Genomic DNA, 17,535 nt, shown 5'->3' with positions numbered 1-17,535 from the left:
GTGAAGTTAATTTGCATGTGCATTTAAATATTAAGTTCACCTGCAGACCGGGCCGTGAATTGTGAATATCCGTTTATTAACACCGATTATAAACATTGGGAAAGTTTGTATCTACCATTGACCACCAATGTTTTATATGTACCCACTTTTGTACTAGGAAACTGACTTGAGAAAAAAAAAATACGTCTACAAGACATCTTTATTTTGGAGACACAAAATACAACAGAAAACACATGATCCATATTGTATATCCTCTCCGACCAAAGGGCTTAAAAGATGGTACATTTTCACGAAATGTCAGAAAAGTTACAGTCCTGTGCTTTGGATCGTTCAGGAAAATGGGAACGCATAACCTACTTAAACAATCTAAAACATGATGACTATTTGACTCTTAATGTGGTGCATATGACACTTGAAAGTATATTTTTATTGATAAATGACAAGATACATTTTCAGAATCAGCTTTTATTGGCTAGGATTGTGCATGCCAAACAAGGAATTAAACTCCGGTTGATCTCAGCCTCTGTACAACATTTTTAAATGCCAAGAGAAAGCCAAAAAATTTCATAATGTTTTTAAAAGTCTGCTTGCGAGTTGTCATTTCGTTTGCTGCAAAACACTCATTAAACAAGGCCGGACTACACTTTAAAAAAAAAAATACTCAGCAAGGCATACTGTAGGGGCGTTGTGTGAGAAGGGGCGGAATGTTACCTTTCTGCGTTCTGCAATCAGACCCCGCGCATTTACCCGGAAGTGATCCAAACGGCTAGGCGGCGCACGCACCAGGGTAGCAGAGCACGGCGGCACCGGCTTCCTCGGCACGCAACGTCGCGCACTATGGCGTCGCTCTGAGTTCACTCACACGGCAGTTGTGTACATACCTAACCGGCAATCCGTCACCATCGACGCCTTGATAATGGACCTCCGGTCCAGGGGCTATTTTCGGGGCCATCGGAATCATCATTAATACTCGTCGAGGACGAAATTGCTTGATTTTTGTCAGCACTGTCACTGTTGCACGCCCCGGGATTTCATCAAGTGACAGGACTAGTAGAGCCGGTTTGCCTCAGCTAGCTAGCTAAGCCAGTTGCCGAAGAAGGGCATCTTGGTTTGTGTTGGACCTAAAGAAGTAAAGACACCGGGCAGTGACAATACCACGAATCCCGGAGAGGACCCGACGAGAGGCCGATTCCCGGGTTGCAATTCAGCCGCGTCTTCACACGTTATCTTGGTAAGAATTCCGTTCGAGGTGAAACAGTCGGCCGGGTTTCATTTTGTCTGTGTAGCCCGCGTTCCAACAAGGCCCCATGCCGGTTGTCAACCCGCCGTGGATTTTCGAGCTCAGCCGACAAACTTACGAAATAAACTGCTCGTTTGAAAACGTTCAAATGCGTCGTGTTTGTACGTAGTTGTCTTGCAGCTCTCGATGTGCGGATTGCGGGGCGGTTTTGAGCTAATCGCGACCACCATTAGCCGCATTACAGCCACGGGCTTCTCCTTGCTAATCTTCAACCGGTTGCCACCCTTTGGGATCTACGCCATCTACTTTCGCTCTTTTCCTTCGCCCAAACAACGATGTATCGCCACTTTTGATGTGAACCCACTTGTTGTGATTGAGGTTCTCGCTCGAAATTGTCTTGTTGAATCAAGATGTGTTATTTTACTAAAAAAATAAACTAAATCGAATCGCCTCGGATTCAGAGTGACCAAGAGTCGGCCGGGGCCTGCAATGAAATCCACTTGACACAGTTGCAGCGCTAACATTGACCCACGTTCGTTGTAGCTAATGTCGACGGTTGGAGCACTATTTCGAATGTCGGCTTGTTTCGGTGATGGCAAAGAACAATAGTAGGTAAACGTCGGTTGCGTCCGGAGAGCACTTTTTGGCGAAATAACGCGGGACACCACGACCGGCCACGTAGCATAAGCCAAGCAAAAATGTCTCTTGACAGTGGGACACGTATCATTAGCTTGGCTGCTACTTTCTCCTCCTGGTTTCATCGGCAATGTCGGCCCACTCTCCCTGGTAGCTCTCCGAATTTCAGTCTTAACTTCTCCGTGGGTTTCCTTCAACTCTGGGTTTGCTCGAGATACCGAGCAAACCTAGTGAGGATTAACCACGAGTTTCTTTGAAAAGAGCATGGCGCTGGCTAATGCTAACGTCAGTCGCCGTGTTAGCAAGACGATTCCAGAAGTAACATTGCCAACTACGTTCGTGTTAAAATATCACATTTTTTTTTTCAAAAGTACACAAATGAGTCGTTGTGTTTATTGATTGTGGATGTTGTTTTTTAAAGCTCAGGCCATTGACGCTAAAACTGAGCTTTGACCTCAGGTGTCCATTTTCTCCCATTTCTCCCTCACCACCAGACCGCTCGTGACATAACAATTTCAACTACTGAGAGTCCACAAAGTCACTTTGCAAGTAATACAACAATTATTGTCAAGTAGTGTGTGTCAAAATTAAAGTCCCAATGATCGTCACACACACATCTGGGTGTGGTGAAATTTGTCCTCTGCATTTAACATTAGTGGTTGTTTTTAATTCAGTTCAAGTAGTGTGCTGTTGAACAAAGTATTGACTTCGGGGTTTCCACAGTTGTTTTGTAGTTGACAAAAAATGCAGTTGCTGATTGTCCAAGTTTCTAATCAAGTTGCATCTGCACACAACTTCAACTATGCCGTCTTCACAGTCTCTTGATATTTAACGAATGTATTACAAAAGTGAATCGATAAACCCTGTTGATCAGATTTTCTTTCTATGTACTCAGTGGGGTGACTTTGAGTCTGTGGCTTCCCAAAGCAAATATTTCCGGGATGGTTGGCGGATTGAACAAAATGTGCCAATTGTCAAGCCACCTTGTTCACCAGATATAAAGACATCATTCATCTTTTGGACAAATATCGGCATGAAAAGCTCACGGATGCCATCGCCTCCTTTAAAGTGAAGCTCTCTCTCTCTTTCGTGTAACATCAGAGCTCCAATTTAGTGTCGTGGAGCCACGCCAGCATCTCTTGTCCCAAGTCAAAGAGGCCGGCCTCCGAGGGTGGTCTATATAGGGGGCAGGTGTTGATGATGTGGTCGGCCGTCTGCTCGGGGTCTCCGCACTATCCGCCAGTCCCCACTGTCGCATGGATGTGTTGAAGCGCCCAACACCAGTTCTTAAACGGTTCAGTGTGGTCCACTGCTGGCGAGGTAGTTCGTCTCCTCCTATGGCGCCGTCTCCTGGATCCCAGATGTAACGGTGCATGAGGGAAGGACCAGCTGCCTCCCACTCCTGCTTGTGAAGCTGAACCATTTAGAGAAATATTGTAACAGATTTTTTTTAATCCTCTATATTACAATTGAGGAATAATATGAGATTTTTTTTCGAGGTCCTTTTCCCATTTGTTGGGTTTTTTAAGGTCAGACTTGCGCTCAAATAAAGGCAAGGCAGTAGACAGTTATCTACTTAAATTAGCCTTGTTAATTTACTAAACACTCTGACTTGCAGTTTTAAGAGTTCACTGTGAATATGGCCTAAAATCCTATCAAGCAAATGGGGCGACTCCCTAAATTATGTATGTATAAAAAAAAAAAAATGCCTACCTGTCGACCAAAATGAAGCCTGCTGTTTGAAAATTGCGCTCTGATACACCGCAATTTTCTTTTGAATCTTTCAGCCTTATATAGAGGTGTATTCATGAAATGAGGCAAAACAACTGAAATGTTTTCTATTTCTGTAATAATTTTCTGCTGCCAACTTTGTCCAATTTGCTTTTATAGTGCTTGAAATTGTCAAATGACTTTGAATGCATCTATTTAAAATTTACTACCGACCGTCCAGAAGTGCGCATTCGGCTGAGGGTTTCCAAACAGTGATGAACGACATACATTGAGACGGCCGCAAGTGAAAACTCAGCAACTGAATCATTTGCAAATGTGATTAGGCCTCAAGTACTTATCCTATGGCCAACAAAAGCCATGCAAATTAATGTGAGAAAGAAGGAGGAGATGGCAGCGGCGGCGTTATCATGGGCGAAACCGCTGACCACACCCTCATTTGCTGTCAAAGTAGATGGTGCTGTTTGCATTTTCTGATGATTTATGAAGTTTATCAACCTGAAAGTAATGCTGCAAATTGCTACCAATAATTGTGTGAGTGGTTTTCACTCATTTAAATTTTACCCTCCCCTTTGTCTCTTTCTCAATAGGTTGGCAACACATCGCCACCCTAATGCAGAACCATAAAAGAACGTGAAATGAATAAACCACCGCAGCCTATACCGGGACCCACCTCTGTCCCAAACCCCGCCCCCTCCCCCGGATTGACGCAGGTAAGTGACCCCAACCCCAGCGCAAGTCGGTGTTGTGTGGTCACATACTTGCCTGACAAAGCTTCCCTTTATTTTTTTTTTAATTTTCTCTCCCCCAAGGCCGCCTACGGACCCGGGCAGCCCCCGTCTCTTGTTTTCGCCACACCTTCACCCCCTCAGATGAACTCGGCTCCCCAGCCAAGACAGGTATGGTCCATTGTGTGCCATTATTAGAAAGCATTCCAGTCTTTTTCCCAATTTAGAAAGTTGGGAATTTAAGGGAACATAACAAAAATGCGATTTGGCTCTTAGAAATGCTTTAGGATAATAACCTCAACTGTTCTTTGGACTTTTTTTATTTGCCCTGTGTTGAGACAAAAAAAATAAAATGGAATTACTCTCATGCTCTCGCATGTGGGCAAGGAGAGATTTATTTTGCATGGATGTCTGGTTATGACAAAATGTACGTAAGCTCCATTTTCATTAAATGACCCCAACTTCCCACAGAAAGTTTCCAACACTTCCCAAATTGCCCCTCTTAATTTCCATCCCTTTCTTTGCAAGTCAACGTCTCGTCGACTTGAGCCAAACTAGTTTGTGTGTCGTTGCGCGCGTGTCATTGCTTATTTTTCTGGCCGTGATCTTGACTTCTTTCCTGTGTTCTGCTGTTCTCCCAGTTTGCCGCAGGGCCCCGTACGTTACACCAACAGGTACTAACACCGCCCGCACAGTCCCATCCTGCCTCCCCGATGTCGCCGTAGCGCCGCGCATGTTATTGGCCACTGAGCCAAGAATGCTTTTCGTTCAAACATTAGACAGGAGAGACGAGAAAAGCCTTCCATTTGGGTCTCGTGTCGATTCCGGTAATTGATTTAATTCTCGACTTCTCTGAGACTGTAAGCGTGGGACGTTGAGCATTTATGTCAAACATTTTTTTCGAAGTGACAGCAGTCCCGTCTTATGTCACATTTTTACCCGCCAACAAGCCCGGTCGCTGCTCTTGATATTTAAAAATTAAATTAGACTTTGCACGACGCCTATGCTAGAACACCTTGATAAGCACGACTTTTAATTATCTACACAATCACATGCTCAGCACGTCATTAAGAGCCACAGGACAAAGACTTGGACTGCTGGTGGCTTTGTTTGTGGAATGCGAATGCGTGGCATGAATGATATTGACGCAGCACGGGCTTCTAGCATCCTAAAGATGACCACGTGTTTCGGAATGGCGCACTGAAAGCGTTCAAGCAGCACAACGTTTGATTTCCATTCTGTGGACAAGTCGAGAGCAATTTTTGGAGCCAAAAAAAAAAGGTGACACTTTGCCCCCGCTAAAATAAGTTTGCGGTGCGAATGGTCTCGTACTTTCCACAATACCACCAGATAGTGTGCGAATTTCGTCCTTGTTCAATGTTGCCGCCCTCATCAGCATGGTTCAAAAGTTTGCTTGAGTCATTAACATCCTTAAGTCGTGTTAGCCCCGACTCCTTCCGCCTGCATGCGCCTCTTCACTTCAAAATGGATCCCGCTTAACCTGCCAGTGACTCACATGACTTTAGATCTCTTGGGACTTGCATGCGTAGACGCCGTTGCCAGGCTTTCTAGTACTTGGGCCCGAGAGATCCGCACCTCTGCCTGATCCCCGCTCCCCCTCGTCAACGTCTCACAGCCTCGCTGGTTCACACTGTCTCCATTTTCACGTTTATCTCACTCCCTCTCTCTTGCTTTCTGCTTGTGTGTTGTGCGGCTGAAGGGTGGATACAGAGCGCTACAGGTAACGGCATTTCTCTCCCTGCAGCCAGTGCTGAAAGTTAAAAGTGCAGTGAACCCCCGTTTCTCACATAAATGTTACGCAGCGACACGTCCAAAGTGAGGTCCAGTCATTACTTTGTAGCCAACCTCGCTGCCGCCAGCCATGTTGTCATACTACGCAGAAGCCGCATGACTTGAGCAGACTTGTCAACTTGAAAATACGTACTCCAAAGTCTATCTCGGCCTCGAGTTTCCTCTTTTAGAAAGTGTTGTCGCGGGGCCATACACAATGACCCGTCCGTTATACAACAGGGGGAGCACTGTACTCTCTAAATGTGCCGTGTACAATTAGCATTCGTTGTGATGTTTTCCATCCATCTCAGATCCGACGTTTGTGTGCGTAAGAGGAGCCATGCCGTCACGCGGGTTTGGTCAGAAATCCTGGACGAGCGCTTTTGCTAACAAATGTTTTTGTCCCCCCCCACCTCTCGACGTCTTCAGGGTTATTATTCGAACCGTCCTGCGATGGCCACCAGCACGCCGAGGGTCCAAGCGAACAGCGGCCCTCGACCCGTCGGACCCCCCCACGTCTACCCGCCGACCTCGCAGATGATGATCATCCCCCAACAGCAGCTCTCGTTCGCTGGCTCCCCTCAGGGTTACTTCATCCCCCCTGGGCAGGTCGGTTTTGCTCCTTCAAGTACTGGAAGCTCTGTGAAATGCCTCTCATTGTCTCTGTGCCTTTTGTCCACACGTGCAGTACCGGGCCCCATACATGCCACCTACTCAGCAGTATCCCGTGACCAGCGGGACTGCCGGCTTCTATGCGGGAACCAGCCCTGCTGAATACTCCGGCTACGGTAAGAGACGTGAGCCCGCGGAAAAGGATCCTCTCGCTCATCCTCACTAATTCATAATCATCCGTCACGTTGAAGGAAAGCGTTTAGTTTTCGTCCGCGGCCATGTTAGCTTCACCTCATCGCTCACCGGGTTGGCTGCATTGTTTTTCTTTTTGTTTGGTTTTGTTTTGTTGTCCGGCTGATCCGTGTTGAATCTCTTTGGGAGGGCAGAACACTGGTTGGTGCATGCATTGTGGCTTTTTGTTCCGCTTTGGCCTGTGTTCTATCTATCTGTAGTTTCAGCTCACAGGTTCCATGAAATGTTTCAAGACCACCACAAAAAAAATAGCATGTTCAGTTTTGGAATGAAATTTCACAACTTTCAAATTCACTTCTGAAAGTGTATAGTGCATTTTTGGTTCATAGTAAATAAAACATGAGGCAAAACAACTCTGTTAATAATGACATTTTTATTTTATGTTGAGTATTTTATTTTTTTTAATCCAGATAAGGCAATTGAGAACAGATCTCATTTGCAATGCTGACCTGGCTATAGACAGCAGAACAAAACAAAGTCAAATAAAAGCATTTCTCCAAAAACTGTAGCATGCTAAATAGTTACTGTGCATCGTGCACGAGACGACATTAAAACCCTCCAAGATCTGATTTTGAACAACACACACTCCAAAGAGACAGCCAATACTCATTTCATGGGACCTTTTTAACACCCGGCTTCCTCTGAATCCTCTCGATAACTCATTCTGCATCTGTCTCTTCCTGTCCTCTTTCCTTCCTTCCTTCCGTCCTTCCTTCCTTCCTTCCTACCTCTCCCATTCCTCGCTCCTCCTCCTTTTGCCGCGTTGGTTCAGAGCCCTCTCTTGCTGCGAGGGAGAGGCGGGGTGGCGGGGGGAGAGGCGGCGGCCGAGAGAACGGCCGTCTCTCTCTCCACGGTGCTCCTCTCACCTCCCAGCGCTACCCCGGTGAGTAGTGTGCGTGCGCGTACGCGTGTTGGCCAGCTTCAGTGGTGCCTCTCGTCTCCACTCTTGTTGTGTTTCACTTTTTAGTGGACCTGCATGCGCGCTGCTGCTCTTTCACAAGAAGCCTGTTGTGTTGTTGAAATACACACTTTGAGTTAGGCGTATCGGACTTTGCGGAGGAATTCCGGGATGCGCCTGACTACTTGTCATACTTATTTGCTCTTGTCCAACAAGGAGCTGAGAAGCAAAATTCACAGCAGGTGTTTGACCCTCAAATCGACCACCTATATCCATCTGATGTCTTTGCTTAACTTTGTTACAACCTGACTGTGCTCAGTGGCCGCCGTCCAGTTAGATGGCGAGGGATGCTCGAGCATTTTGAAATGTTCACAGCACCTTGAAGCAAATTCTAAATAAATACCAAACCTGAACCACGAACCCAATTAGTCGCTTCATGGTTAAAACATCTCTTGTAACTTTGCTTGCTCAGCTTCTTGTTTAATTATTTTTTTTTTGGGGGGGGGGGGGGGGGGTGTAATTGAAATACAAATACTGGAAGATAAAGACTCAGTGCAATCGTTCAGAGACATCAATATATTTATTCATATCGGTTGTCAGGTTCAGCAAAAGCGGGAATTTAATTTTCTGAAATGTCGTAGCCGTAAATTACAATGCAAATCTGTACTGCGCAAGCTTTTATGGGTCCAATTTAAAAACCCAAAATATATTTCCATAAAACCCGATGCGCTAGTTTTTACAGACTTCACTTGAGTGAGCAATGGACATCTGCAATGACTTTTTGTTTCCAAAGTTAGGGTTTGGTCTTGTCTTTTAAAAAGCAAACAGTATTAAAGAAGCATGTCTTTTGCTCATTGTTGACCTTTTTTCTTGTTGTTGTCAAATTCCAATTTGCAGCAGCATACTACTCGGCTCAGCCATCGTACTCTGCGTCTGTCCAGCCCGCACAGGTCATTATCAACCCTGCCCAGCAACAGCAACCAGCCCCCCCTCCTCAGCAGCCTCCGGCACCGACACAAGGCCCACCAAAGAGGGAACGTAAACCGGTAGTGTGTCCCAACAAAAGGGCAGCGGACCTCTTGTCTGAGGTCACTAACTGAATGGAGAGCAAATCTATTGTTTGTTCAATGTGGAACTTTCCCCTTTTAATTTAAAATAACAAAAAGTTGAGGGAGAAAAAAAAAAACCTCTGGTTGTCGGTCGATGTTTACGTACCATGAATGGAGGCTTATAGAATCCTAACCCACACTTTGGCCTTTCCTCACAACAGATCAGAATACGTGACCCCAACCGGGGCGGACAAGATATCACGGAGGAGATCATGTCTGGTGGAAGGTCCGCCACTACACCGACTCCACCGCAAGTAAGAAACCTAAACCACACAAACGAGGAACTTGAACTGCGTTTGAAGCCAGAATGACAAAAAAAACATTTTCGATGGTTTACTGAGTTTTTACCAGCTAGCTTACCTCTTGATTGTACCTTGCGTGATTGCAGGCCAACACCACAGAAGCCGGACCCGCACAGACTAACGGTGAAGTCATTCCGCCTGTTACAGCAGCCACAAGATCAGGTGTGTGCCTTTCCTCACGTCTACATTGTTCACGACCATGACATAGTTGTATTGATTGATCTTTATTTGGACCGCCAGATGACAACCTAGAGCTGCTTGGCAGTGTTGAAACCCCACCACCTCCTCCCACCACAAACCCTGAACCTGCGTTTGAGGCCTCACAGGAAGCAGACAACCAGAACGCGCCGGCCGCAGAATTGGAACCCGACGCCTCTGACCTGGCTCCCGAGGTGGCGTCCCAACTGGCGGAGGAGCGGCCAGTTCCCGTTCTCCTCTCTCCCGTTACAGCGGCCTCTTCCTGCGTGGAGGAAGTTGAAGTCGACGCCGACGTCGCTGACACGGTAGACGCTCCCGTCTGCCCCGCTCCTTCGACGGCGCAAGAGGAGAAACCACCGGCCGCCCCGGCTCCATGCGAGCAAGCGCCAGAAAAGCAACAAGTGGAGGAAGTGCATAAGGAAGAGGAAGGGTCCACCGAGGTCAAACCAGTAGAGCCTGTTGGTGAACTTGCAGAAGTCGTAGCCCCCATTGATTCGGAAACACAGGAAATGCCTACAGAGATGGTGACGGAAGCACCACAGTCTTCCGTCTCGCCACAGGAGCCCGCCGCTTCAACAACTCCCGAACCTGAAGCCACGCCGGCCGAACCGGCTCAGCCTCCTCTCTCTAACGGCCTTCCTCAGGATGTAGAGGAACTCGCTGAAGAAGACACTACACCCTGCGACCAGCCAGACACTTCTCAATCTCAGGAATCTGAACCTGTGGCTAAAACTGCAGTGCCAGTCGTGGAGGAGATGGAGCTCAAGGAGAAGGAGGTGCTGCTGGTGGCGGAAGAGAAAAATAGGGAAGTTGTCAAGGTGGCAAAAACTGAGGACGTCCCTCCTGTCGCTGTCAACATTCCTACAGAGGAATTTACTATGCAAGGTAAGCTTGCCTATGATCGCATACAAAGAACAAAGATTATTATTAAAGAAATTTAGAAACATAATTTAAAGAAACATGCACATTTGGGGGAGCATTTTGTTGCACAAAAGTGCTCTTGTACTGTAAAAACACAGAAAGCTGTTGTTTAAAAAAAAAAAAAAAAAAAAAAAAAAAAAAAAATTTTTTAAATAAAAATGCAATACAGCCAGGGAAGGTTGGGTGCTGCATCAAAGACTTGCTAATCACGTTCTCCTCTTGAAGCTGCTACGTCTGTGCCAAAGAAGAGGAGGAACATGAAGGAAATCAACAAGAAGGAGGCCATCGGAGACCTCCTCGATGCGTTCACAGAGGTTTGTATCAGCAGGCCGCAGAACAAAAGAAGATTGCAACAAGCCCGCCTAGATGTCATCAGTATTTTGGGCCGGCTTTTCTTTTAAAACACCGCTCGAGACAAACTGCGGGTTCTTGTTTTGTCGACCCCAGGAGCCGGATGCCAAGCCCGCCTCTGAGCCCTCGTCCACTCAGGCCGACCCCGTCCCTGTTGCTCCAGCTGAACCTCCCGCCGAGGTGGCAGATGAGACCTGGGAGGAGAAAGAGGACAAGCAGAATGCAGAACCGCAATCCAAAGCTGAGTCCAGTGACAAGAAATACCAGTACAAAGAAGGTGGGTGGGCAAAGTTGCATAGAGCAACCGCTGCCAGAAATGATCTGGAGTTTCTGCTCTATCAGGTTGTGACCAAATCTATCAAGATACTGTGCTCGTTTGGTTTTTGGGGTTTTGAGCGTGTGTATAGGCACTTGAATTTCTCCCCGCTTCTATTCAATTTGTCTTCTTTTGTCACCACAGAACACTGGAAGCCAATAAACCCTGAAGAGAAAAAGCGCTACGACCGAAAGTTCCTGCTGGGTTTCCAGTACAGCAGCGCCAGCATGAACAAACCCGAAGGACTGCCCGTCATCAACGACGTGGTTCTGGACAAGGTGGGCACATTCCCGTTCTACAGAAAATAATTCTCTGCTAGAAAAAGTGGAGGCAAGTGAAGAAGTGGTCTTCAAAAAAAAAACTGCAACTTGAGAATTTCAAGCCATTTGTCGATATAAAAATGTCTGACTGTTCTGATCTATTAAATTCAGGAAGGCAATAATTGTGTTCTCCGTTTTAGGTGATCAAGCCTTCGCTGCGGCCCGCGGACCCAATTCGAACGATGAATGTTGGCATGGATTTCACCCCCTCGTATTTGGGCAACCTGGGCAGCAGATCAGTCGGAGGAATGCGCGGACCGGTACGTGTTGTTCCTGTTTGCGCGTTCAAATGACTCAAATGGATAGAGAACAAAGAAGGCTGATTCGCTCGTCAAAAGTAAATAAGTAAAATGCTGTCGCTCTCCCACTTTAGCCCCCCGGACCACGGCGTTCCCAGCAGGGTCAGCGGAAAGAGCCGCGGAAGATCATCACCAGCATGTCGCTCAACGACGACGTGCAGCTCAACAAAGCGGAGAACGCCTGGAAGCCCTCGACCAAGAAGAGCGCCCGTGGCCGCAGCGAGGATGAATCCGCACCGACGACCGATGAAGAGCTCACGCCTGCGCAGGCCCAAACGCAAGAGCTCTTGAAGCGACTGCGCAGTATCCTCAACAAACTGACGCCGCAGAAGTTCCAGGAGCTGATGAATCAGGTGAAGGAGCTGACCATCGACACGGAGGAAAGACTGAAGGGCGCCATCGACCTCATCTTTGAGAAAGCCATCTCGGAGCCCAGCTTCTCCGTGGCCTACGCCAACATGTGCCGCTGCCTTTCGGGGGTAAGTGGCGCTCGTGTGCTGTGATTCGGCCGTTCGTTCACTCCACCGACAATGAAAATCGATTCTTAGGGTCGTAGGTTATCCAATAAGGTGGACTCACCCTCTGAGAATAACAATTGTCTTGTCTTCAGTTGAAAGTCCCCGCCACAGACAAACCAGGATGTAGCGTCACCTTCCACAAACTGCTGGTCAACCGCTGCCAGAAAGAGTTTGAAAAGGACCAGGATGACGACGAGTTCTTTGAGAAAAAGCAAAAAGAGATGGAGGCTGCCAAAGAGGTAAGTCATCAAGTCACCGGCCGCCACCAGCCGCATGTTGACCCGCTTTGCGCGGTACCCGCAGGAGGATCGTGAGCGCTTGCGCCTGGAGCTCGAGGAGGGCCGAGACAAGGCCAGGCGGCGCTCGCTGGGCAACATCAAGTTCATCGGGGAACTTTTCAAGCTCAAGATGCTAACGGCAGCCATCATGCACGACTGTGTGGTCAAACTACTGAAGAATCACGACGAAGAGTCTCTGGAGTGTCTGTGCAGACTGCTCTCCACCATTGGCAAAGACCTGGACTTCGAGAAAGCCAAGGTTTCAGATATTAACCCCGAATTCCATGACTGTTGGGATCCATGACTGAATTGTTTCTCTTTGTCCAACTCAGCCTCTTATGGATCAGTATTTCCATCAAATGGGAAAGATCATCAAAGAGAAGAAAACATCATCCCGAATCCGCTTCGTGATGCAAGATGTCTTGGACCTCAGACGGGTAAATGTTACATGTTCTTTTCTGCAGAGGCATTCGTCTCAAGTGGACCAAGCCCAGGCCTCGTCTGGGAATTCTAAACCATCCTTTGGCGAGACAAAAGGCATTAATGAAAGCTTCTTGTTTTCTAACCTTCCTCCGTCACCTTTGCCGCAGTGTAACTGGGTGCCGCGTAGAGGAGACCAGGGTCCTAAAACTATCGAGCAGATCCACAAGGACGCGGAGATGGAAGAGCACAGGGAGCAGATCAAAGTCCAGCAACAGCTCATGTCCAAAAAAGACACGGGTGGAGGAGGAGGAGGAGGCGGCGGCAGGATGGGTGGAGGTATGGGCGGCCGGGGTCCTCACACGCCGGGAGGTGGCCGGGGCAGCCAACCCCAGGATGAGGGCTGGAACACGGTGCCCATCACCAAGAGGCCCTACGACACAGCTCGCCTCAAGATCACAAAGGTAAGGTTCCTTAAGTAAACTTTGCATAACATGGTTCCATCGGAATGTTGAACTCTCTCATTCATCTTTCCGTTTTGACTCGTGCTTCTCATGCAGCTCGACAATCCGGACCTCAATAATCAGCGGTTGGCTCCGTTAGGCAAAAGCTGGGGCAAAGGTAGCAGCGGAGGAACGGGAGTCAAAACCGTAACTGGAGACCAAGGTAGTAGTCCCTCTCCATGCTAAATGTCTTTTTGACTGTGGCCATTTTAAACGTGTCCTTTCCTTCCCAATTTAGACTCTGGTCGGCCGACGACCAGCACCGTGAACCGCTTCGGTGCCCTGCAGCAGTCCAGCTCCTTGTCCTCAGACTCGGATCGTAGAGCTCCACAGAGGTCTACAGTGTTCTCAGTATCTTATCTTCATTTATATGCACCTGGAAACCGCGCTTACATTTGTTCAAATCGGCAGGCCGAGCTCCAGCCGTGAGCGAGGCGGCGACAGAGAGCGGGCGGATCGGGACCGAGGTCGATTCGACCGCTTCGACCGCGACGACAGAAGCAGTCGAAGCCAAATCACCAAGCGGAGCTTCAGCAGAGAAACGGAGGAGCGCGGTGGGAGGGGCGGTGATAACAAGCCCACCAATGAGCCCGTGCGCCGCGTGGCCAGCATGACGGACAGCCGGGACCGGGGCAGCCGGGACCGGGGCAGCCGGGACCGGGGCAGCCGGGACCGGGGCAGCCGGGACCGGGGCAGCCGGGACGGACGAGGCCCGGACATAGCCCCCAGCAAAGACCTTCCGGGTATGAGCAAGGCCAAATGTTAACTTTTACAACTCAGGAATGTTGAGGTTTTCAAAGTAGAACATATTATTGTATTTCTTTTTCTTATCTCCTCATTTTTAGCAAAGCACGAGAGTGCACCCGCTCCTTCTCTTCCTAAACCAGCATTGACAGAAGAGGAGCTTGAGAAGAAGTCCACCGCCATCATCGAAGAGTTCCTCCACATCAATGATTTGAAGGTACGAGCGGCGCCATTGCGGCCGCCCAACCCACCGTACGGCTCTTAACGCCTTTGTCTTCCTCCGGCGCTGTAGGAGGCGCTGCAGTGCGTGGCCGAGCTCAACAGCAGCGCGTTGCTGTACGTGTTCGTGCGGCAGGGCGTGGAGGCCACGCTAGAACGCACCACTGTTGCTCGCGAGCACATAGGCATGTTGCTACACAAACTCACCAGTTCGGGGACCATGCCCGTTGCGCAGTATTTCAAAGGGTGAGGCCCGGCTCGATGTTCACCAACATGTGCCGAACTCCCGCAAAAACGAGTTGCTCGTGCTTTTGTTGTCGCAGACTTCTCGAGATCCTGGAGATCGCCGAAGACATGGCCATAGACATACCTCACATCTGGCTCTACCTGGCTGAAATCATCACCCCCATGCTCCTTGAGGGCGGCATCCCAATGGGGCAGCTCTTCAGGTGAGCTAAGAAAAAATTCAGGCAGATCAAATATTTACACGGTTGTTTAATTTCACACTTGATGCGGTGCCATCACATCTGTAGACAAGCAATTCTAAAGACACTTGAGCTTTGAAGACGTTGCCTTCACTTTCCGCGCAAAGCTCGACAGTGTCTTAATTGTTCCTCCAGGGAGATCGCAAAGCCGCTCTTGCCTCTGGGGAAGGCCGGCGTGCTGCTGGTGCAAATCCTCCACTCGCTCTGCAAAGGGATGGTACGTTCTTACATCACCGCCGCCTTCGTCATTTGTTGCAAGAGACCATGCGGATTTTTGAGTGTTTCCGTGTTTTTTGACGCTAGACTCGCAGTAAAGTCGGCACCCTTTGGAAAGAGGCAGGACTAAACTGGAGCGACTTCCTGGCCAAGGATGAAGATGTCAACAAGTTTGTTACAGAGCAGGTGCGTTACGGAATGTCAGGGTGGGATTTGTTGACATGCTAACAGGTTGTGTTCCTTTTCAGTATGTGCTCAATGAAGACCTAAAAGGCCCAAATTATTTAATGAAGCCAATTTTTGGGTTTCTTTCAGAAAGTGGAATTCACAACAGGCAAGGAGCAGGAGGAGTCCAAGGAGAGCACTAAAAAGTTGCTGAGTGGGGACGAGCTCAGGCAAGAGTTGGAGCGCCTCCTTCGCGACAAGGCCAGCGACCAGCGGATCAAAGACTGGGTGGAGGTGCCTACTCGCTTCTTTGGAGCGCAAAGAAAAATAAAAAAAATTCCTCCAAGAAAATGAACAGCTAAAAAAAAAGCCCAAAACCTAACACCTCCTCCTTTCATTCAGGCCAACCTGGATAAGCAGCAGAGCTCCTCCAACCATTTTGTACGTGCACTCATGACCGCCGTGTGCCAGTTGGCCATCATAGGTAAGTCAGCTGCCGTCTTAGCTTAGCTTTTAACTTGAAAATTGCCTTTTTTCAATGGCGTGTGGCTTCCTCAGGAGACCCGTACAAGGTGGACTTGCCGCTGATCAACAACAGAGCCGCCCTTCTGCAGGGCTTCCTGAGCGACGAGGAGAAAGAGCTGCAGGCGCTCTACGCCCTGCAGGCACTCATGGTGCAGATGGAGCAACCTGCAAGTGAGTCTTGCGTTTCCCCTCAGCTCAATCGCTTGATAATACGCCCTATTTGAAGGGGATGTTCCAGAATTTCTCGATTCTAGTCCCACTCTAGCCATCAAAGTTACTTGGCATGATTCAGTATTTAAGTGCAGTTTTGTCTGTATTGTGTTTGGCTTGGGTCAAATTTGAATGATTCCAGATCTGATTTTTCATTTCAATTCCTGCTCCAATGGTGTCTCAATTCCCATTTTTTAAATGATTATTTTATTTTTATGCGGTACTTGGCATTGACATAAACATGTACTTGTGAATGTCACCTTTGCAGACCTCCTGCGTATGTTCTTTGACGCGCTGTACGACGCCGACGTCATCAAGGAGGATGCCTTCTACAAGTGGGAATCCAGCAAAGACGCGGCGGAGCAAAACGGCAAAGGCGTGGCCCTCAAGTCCGTCACCACCTTCTTCAGTTGGCTGCGTGAGCCCGAGCCTGAGTCCGACAAGGACTGAAACGCCGCCGCCCTCTGTTGGCCCGAACGACGAGTAGGTCGCGACTCGAGGGGACGATCTTGCCGACGAGGCAGACTCAAAATCAAAATCCTCAATGAGGAAAAATATCTTTATTTTTTTGTTGTCATTGTTGTCGAGGGATGGACTCCGAAAACAATCAGTTCTTTCCTCCCCTTCCGCCCTGTTCCTTCATTGTTCCCCACTCACTGACCTGCTCTCCTCATAAAATAAACTTGAAAAGTAATTCAGCAGGATGGTTCATGCAGGTTGTGACATATTACCGCCACATCACTGAAAATTACCACACCGCAGACTTTTTTTTTTTTTTTTTTGACCGATCACTGAGATGATTGTCAGTAGCGGTTTGCCCAGCATAACAGAAGTACGTTTCTAAAAGGCGACATCACCTTGTTGGCTGGGTAATTTTTTTATTTTTATATATTTTTTTGCTCCCTCGCCCATTTCTTCTCTCCCCCCCCTTTTTTTTTTTTTTTTTTTTTTTTCTTGCTGGGATTTTAAGAGGACGGGCAAATGCGGTGTGATCACAATGCTTCCTCGCCATCACGCCGACTGACTCTTGGTCTCTGTTACCTCTGCTGCGGAGGGACACTTCACCACCCAATCGCCATTAAAACTTGAAATCTATAGAAATTGACTTGACACGTTATAGAAAGTTAAAGCAGAAAATATCCGGAAGCCTTTTTCTACATCAAGTGGGAAACTCCTTTCTGGAGCATTCTGTAAATATATACTAATTAAAAACATGTTTTTTGTTTTGTGGTTATTTTTGAAATAATGCAGTTGTCCGGATGCAGAGAGGTGCTTTAGATAATCCTTTGATTATTAGTTTTATTGGAATTTTGTAAATATATTTTTTTTTGCTTTCTTTATTTAAGAAATTTTGGCTTCTTTTGCATCGGAAACTGGAAAGTTGAGGAACATTGCAAATAAAGGACTTATTAAGTTGCAGTCAAGAATATTTTTTCTGACACGGAACAGCCAGTCTACGAGACACTCGACTTGTAGAAGGTATTTCAAGTGCCGAGGTTGCTTTGGCGTCGTATATTTAGAAGATTATCTTTGCAGTTTAACTAGCAGTTG

At 47.8% G+C, this 17,535-nt stretch overlaps 1 protein-coding gene across 10 annotated transcripts; it reads left to right on the top strand.

The window, feature by feature from the left end:
* The first annotated feature begins 748 nt into the window (after positions 1–748).
* eif4g1a (eukaryotic translation initiation factor 4 gamma, 1a) lies at positions 749–17,403 on the top strand. Of its 10 annotated transcripts, XM_085929740.1 has the most exons (32): positions 749–1,231; positions 4,195–4,317; positions 4,417–4,503; positions 4,974–5,006; positions 6,553–6,732; positions 6,812–6,911; positions 7,760–7,870; positions 8,783–8,973; positions 9,156–9,248; positions 9,383–9,458; positions 9,537–10,379; positions 10,641–10,729; positions 10,863–11,043; positions 11,227–11,360; positions 11,543–11,662; positions 11,776–12,180; positions 12,312–12,458; positions 12,523–12,756; positions 12,830–12,934; positions 13,088–13,381; positions 13,478–13,583; positions 13,659–13,755; positions 13,832–14,163; positions 14,266–14,381; positions 14,457–14,629; positions 14,707–14,832; positions 15,004–15,085; positions 15,172–15,270; positions 15,400–15,543; positions 15,652–15,733; positions 15,808–15,945; positions 16,253–17,403. In XM_085929740.1, exons 2-32 carry the CDS (start codon positions 4,243–4,245, stop codon positions 16,432–16,434), a joined length of 5,175 nt encoding a protein of 1,724 aa, XP_085785866.1. In that variant the 5' UTR covers positions 749–1,231; positions 4,195–4,242; the 3' UTR covers positions 16,435–17,403. The 10 variants fall into 10 exon arrangements, with proteins under 10 accessions (XP_085785866.1, XP_085785860.1, XP_085785858.1 ...); XM_085929734.1 differs by lacking the exon at positions 7,760–7,870 and having other exon boundaries at positions 764–1,231; positions 8,786–8,973; positions 13,478–13,586; XM_085929732.1 differs by lacking the exon at positions 7,760–7,870 and having other exon boundaries at positions 764–1,231; positions 13,478–13,586.
* The last annotated feature ends 132 nt before the right edge of the window (positions 17,404–17,535 follow it).

Source organism: Syngnathus leptorhynchus, chromosome 14 (assembly GCF_054491065.1).
Source record: "Syngnathus leptorhynchus isolate UIUO chromosome 14, UIUO_Slep, whole genome shotgun sequence".
Taxonomy (NCBI): domain Eukaryota; kingdom Metazoa; phylum Chordata; class Actinopteri; order Syngnathiformes; family Syngnathidae; genus Syngnathus; species Syngnathus leptorhynchus.
Note: the sequence above shows the minus strand (reverse complement) of the source record. Positions and strands in the feature narration are given on the sequence as shown.

Coding starts and splice junctions, on each gene's coding strand:
- eif4g1a (XM_085929740.1), top strand. CDS start 4,243: ATGAATAAACCACCGCAGCCTATACCGGGACCCACCTCTGTCCCAAAC. Junction 10,730..10,862: donor TCCTCGATGCGTTCACAGAG/GTTTGTATCAGC, acceptor TGTCGACCCCAG/GAGCCGGATGCCAAGCCCGC. Junction 13,382..13,477: donor CTCGCCTCAAGATCACAAAG/GTAAGGTTCCTT, acceptor CTTCTCATGCAG/CTCGACAATCCGGACCTCAA.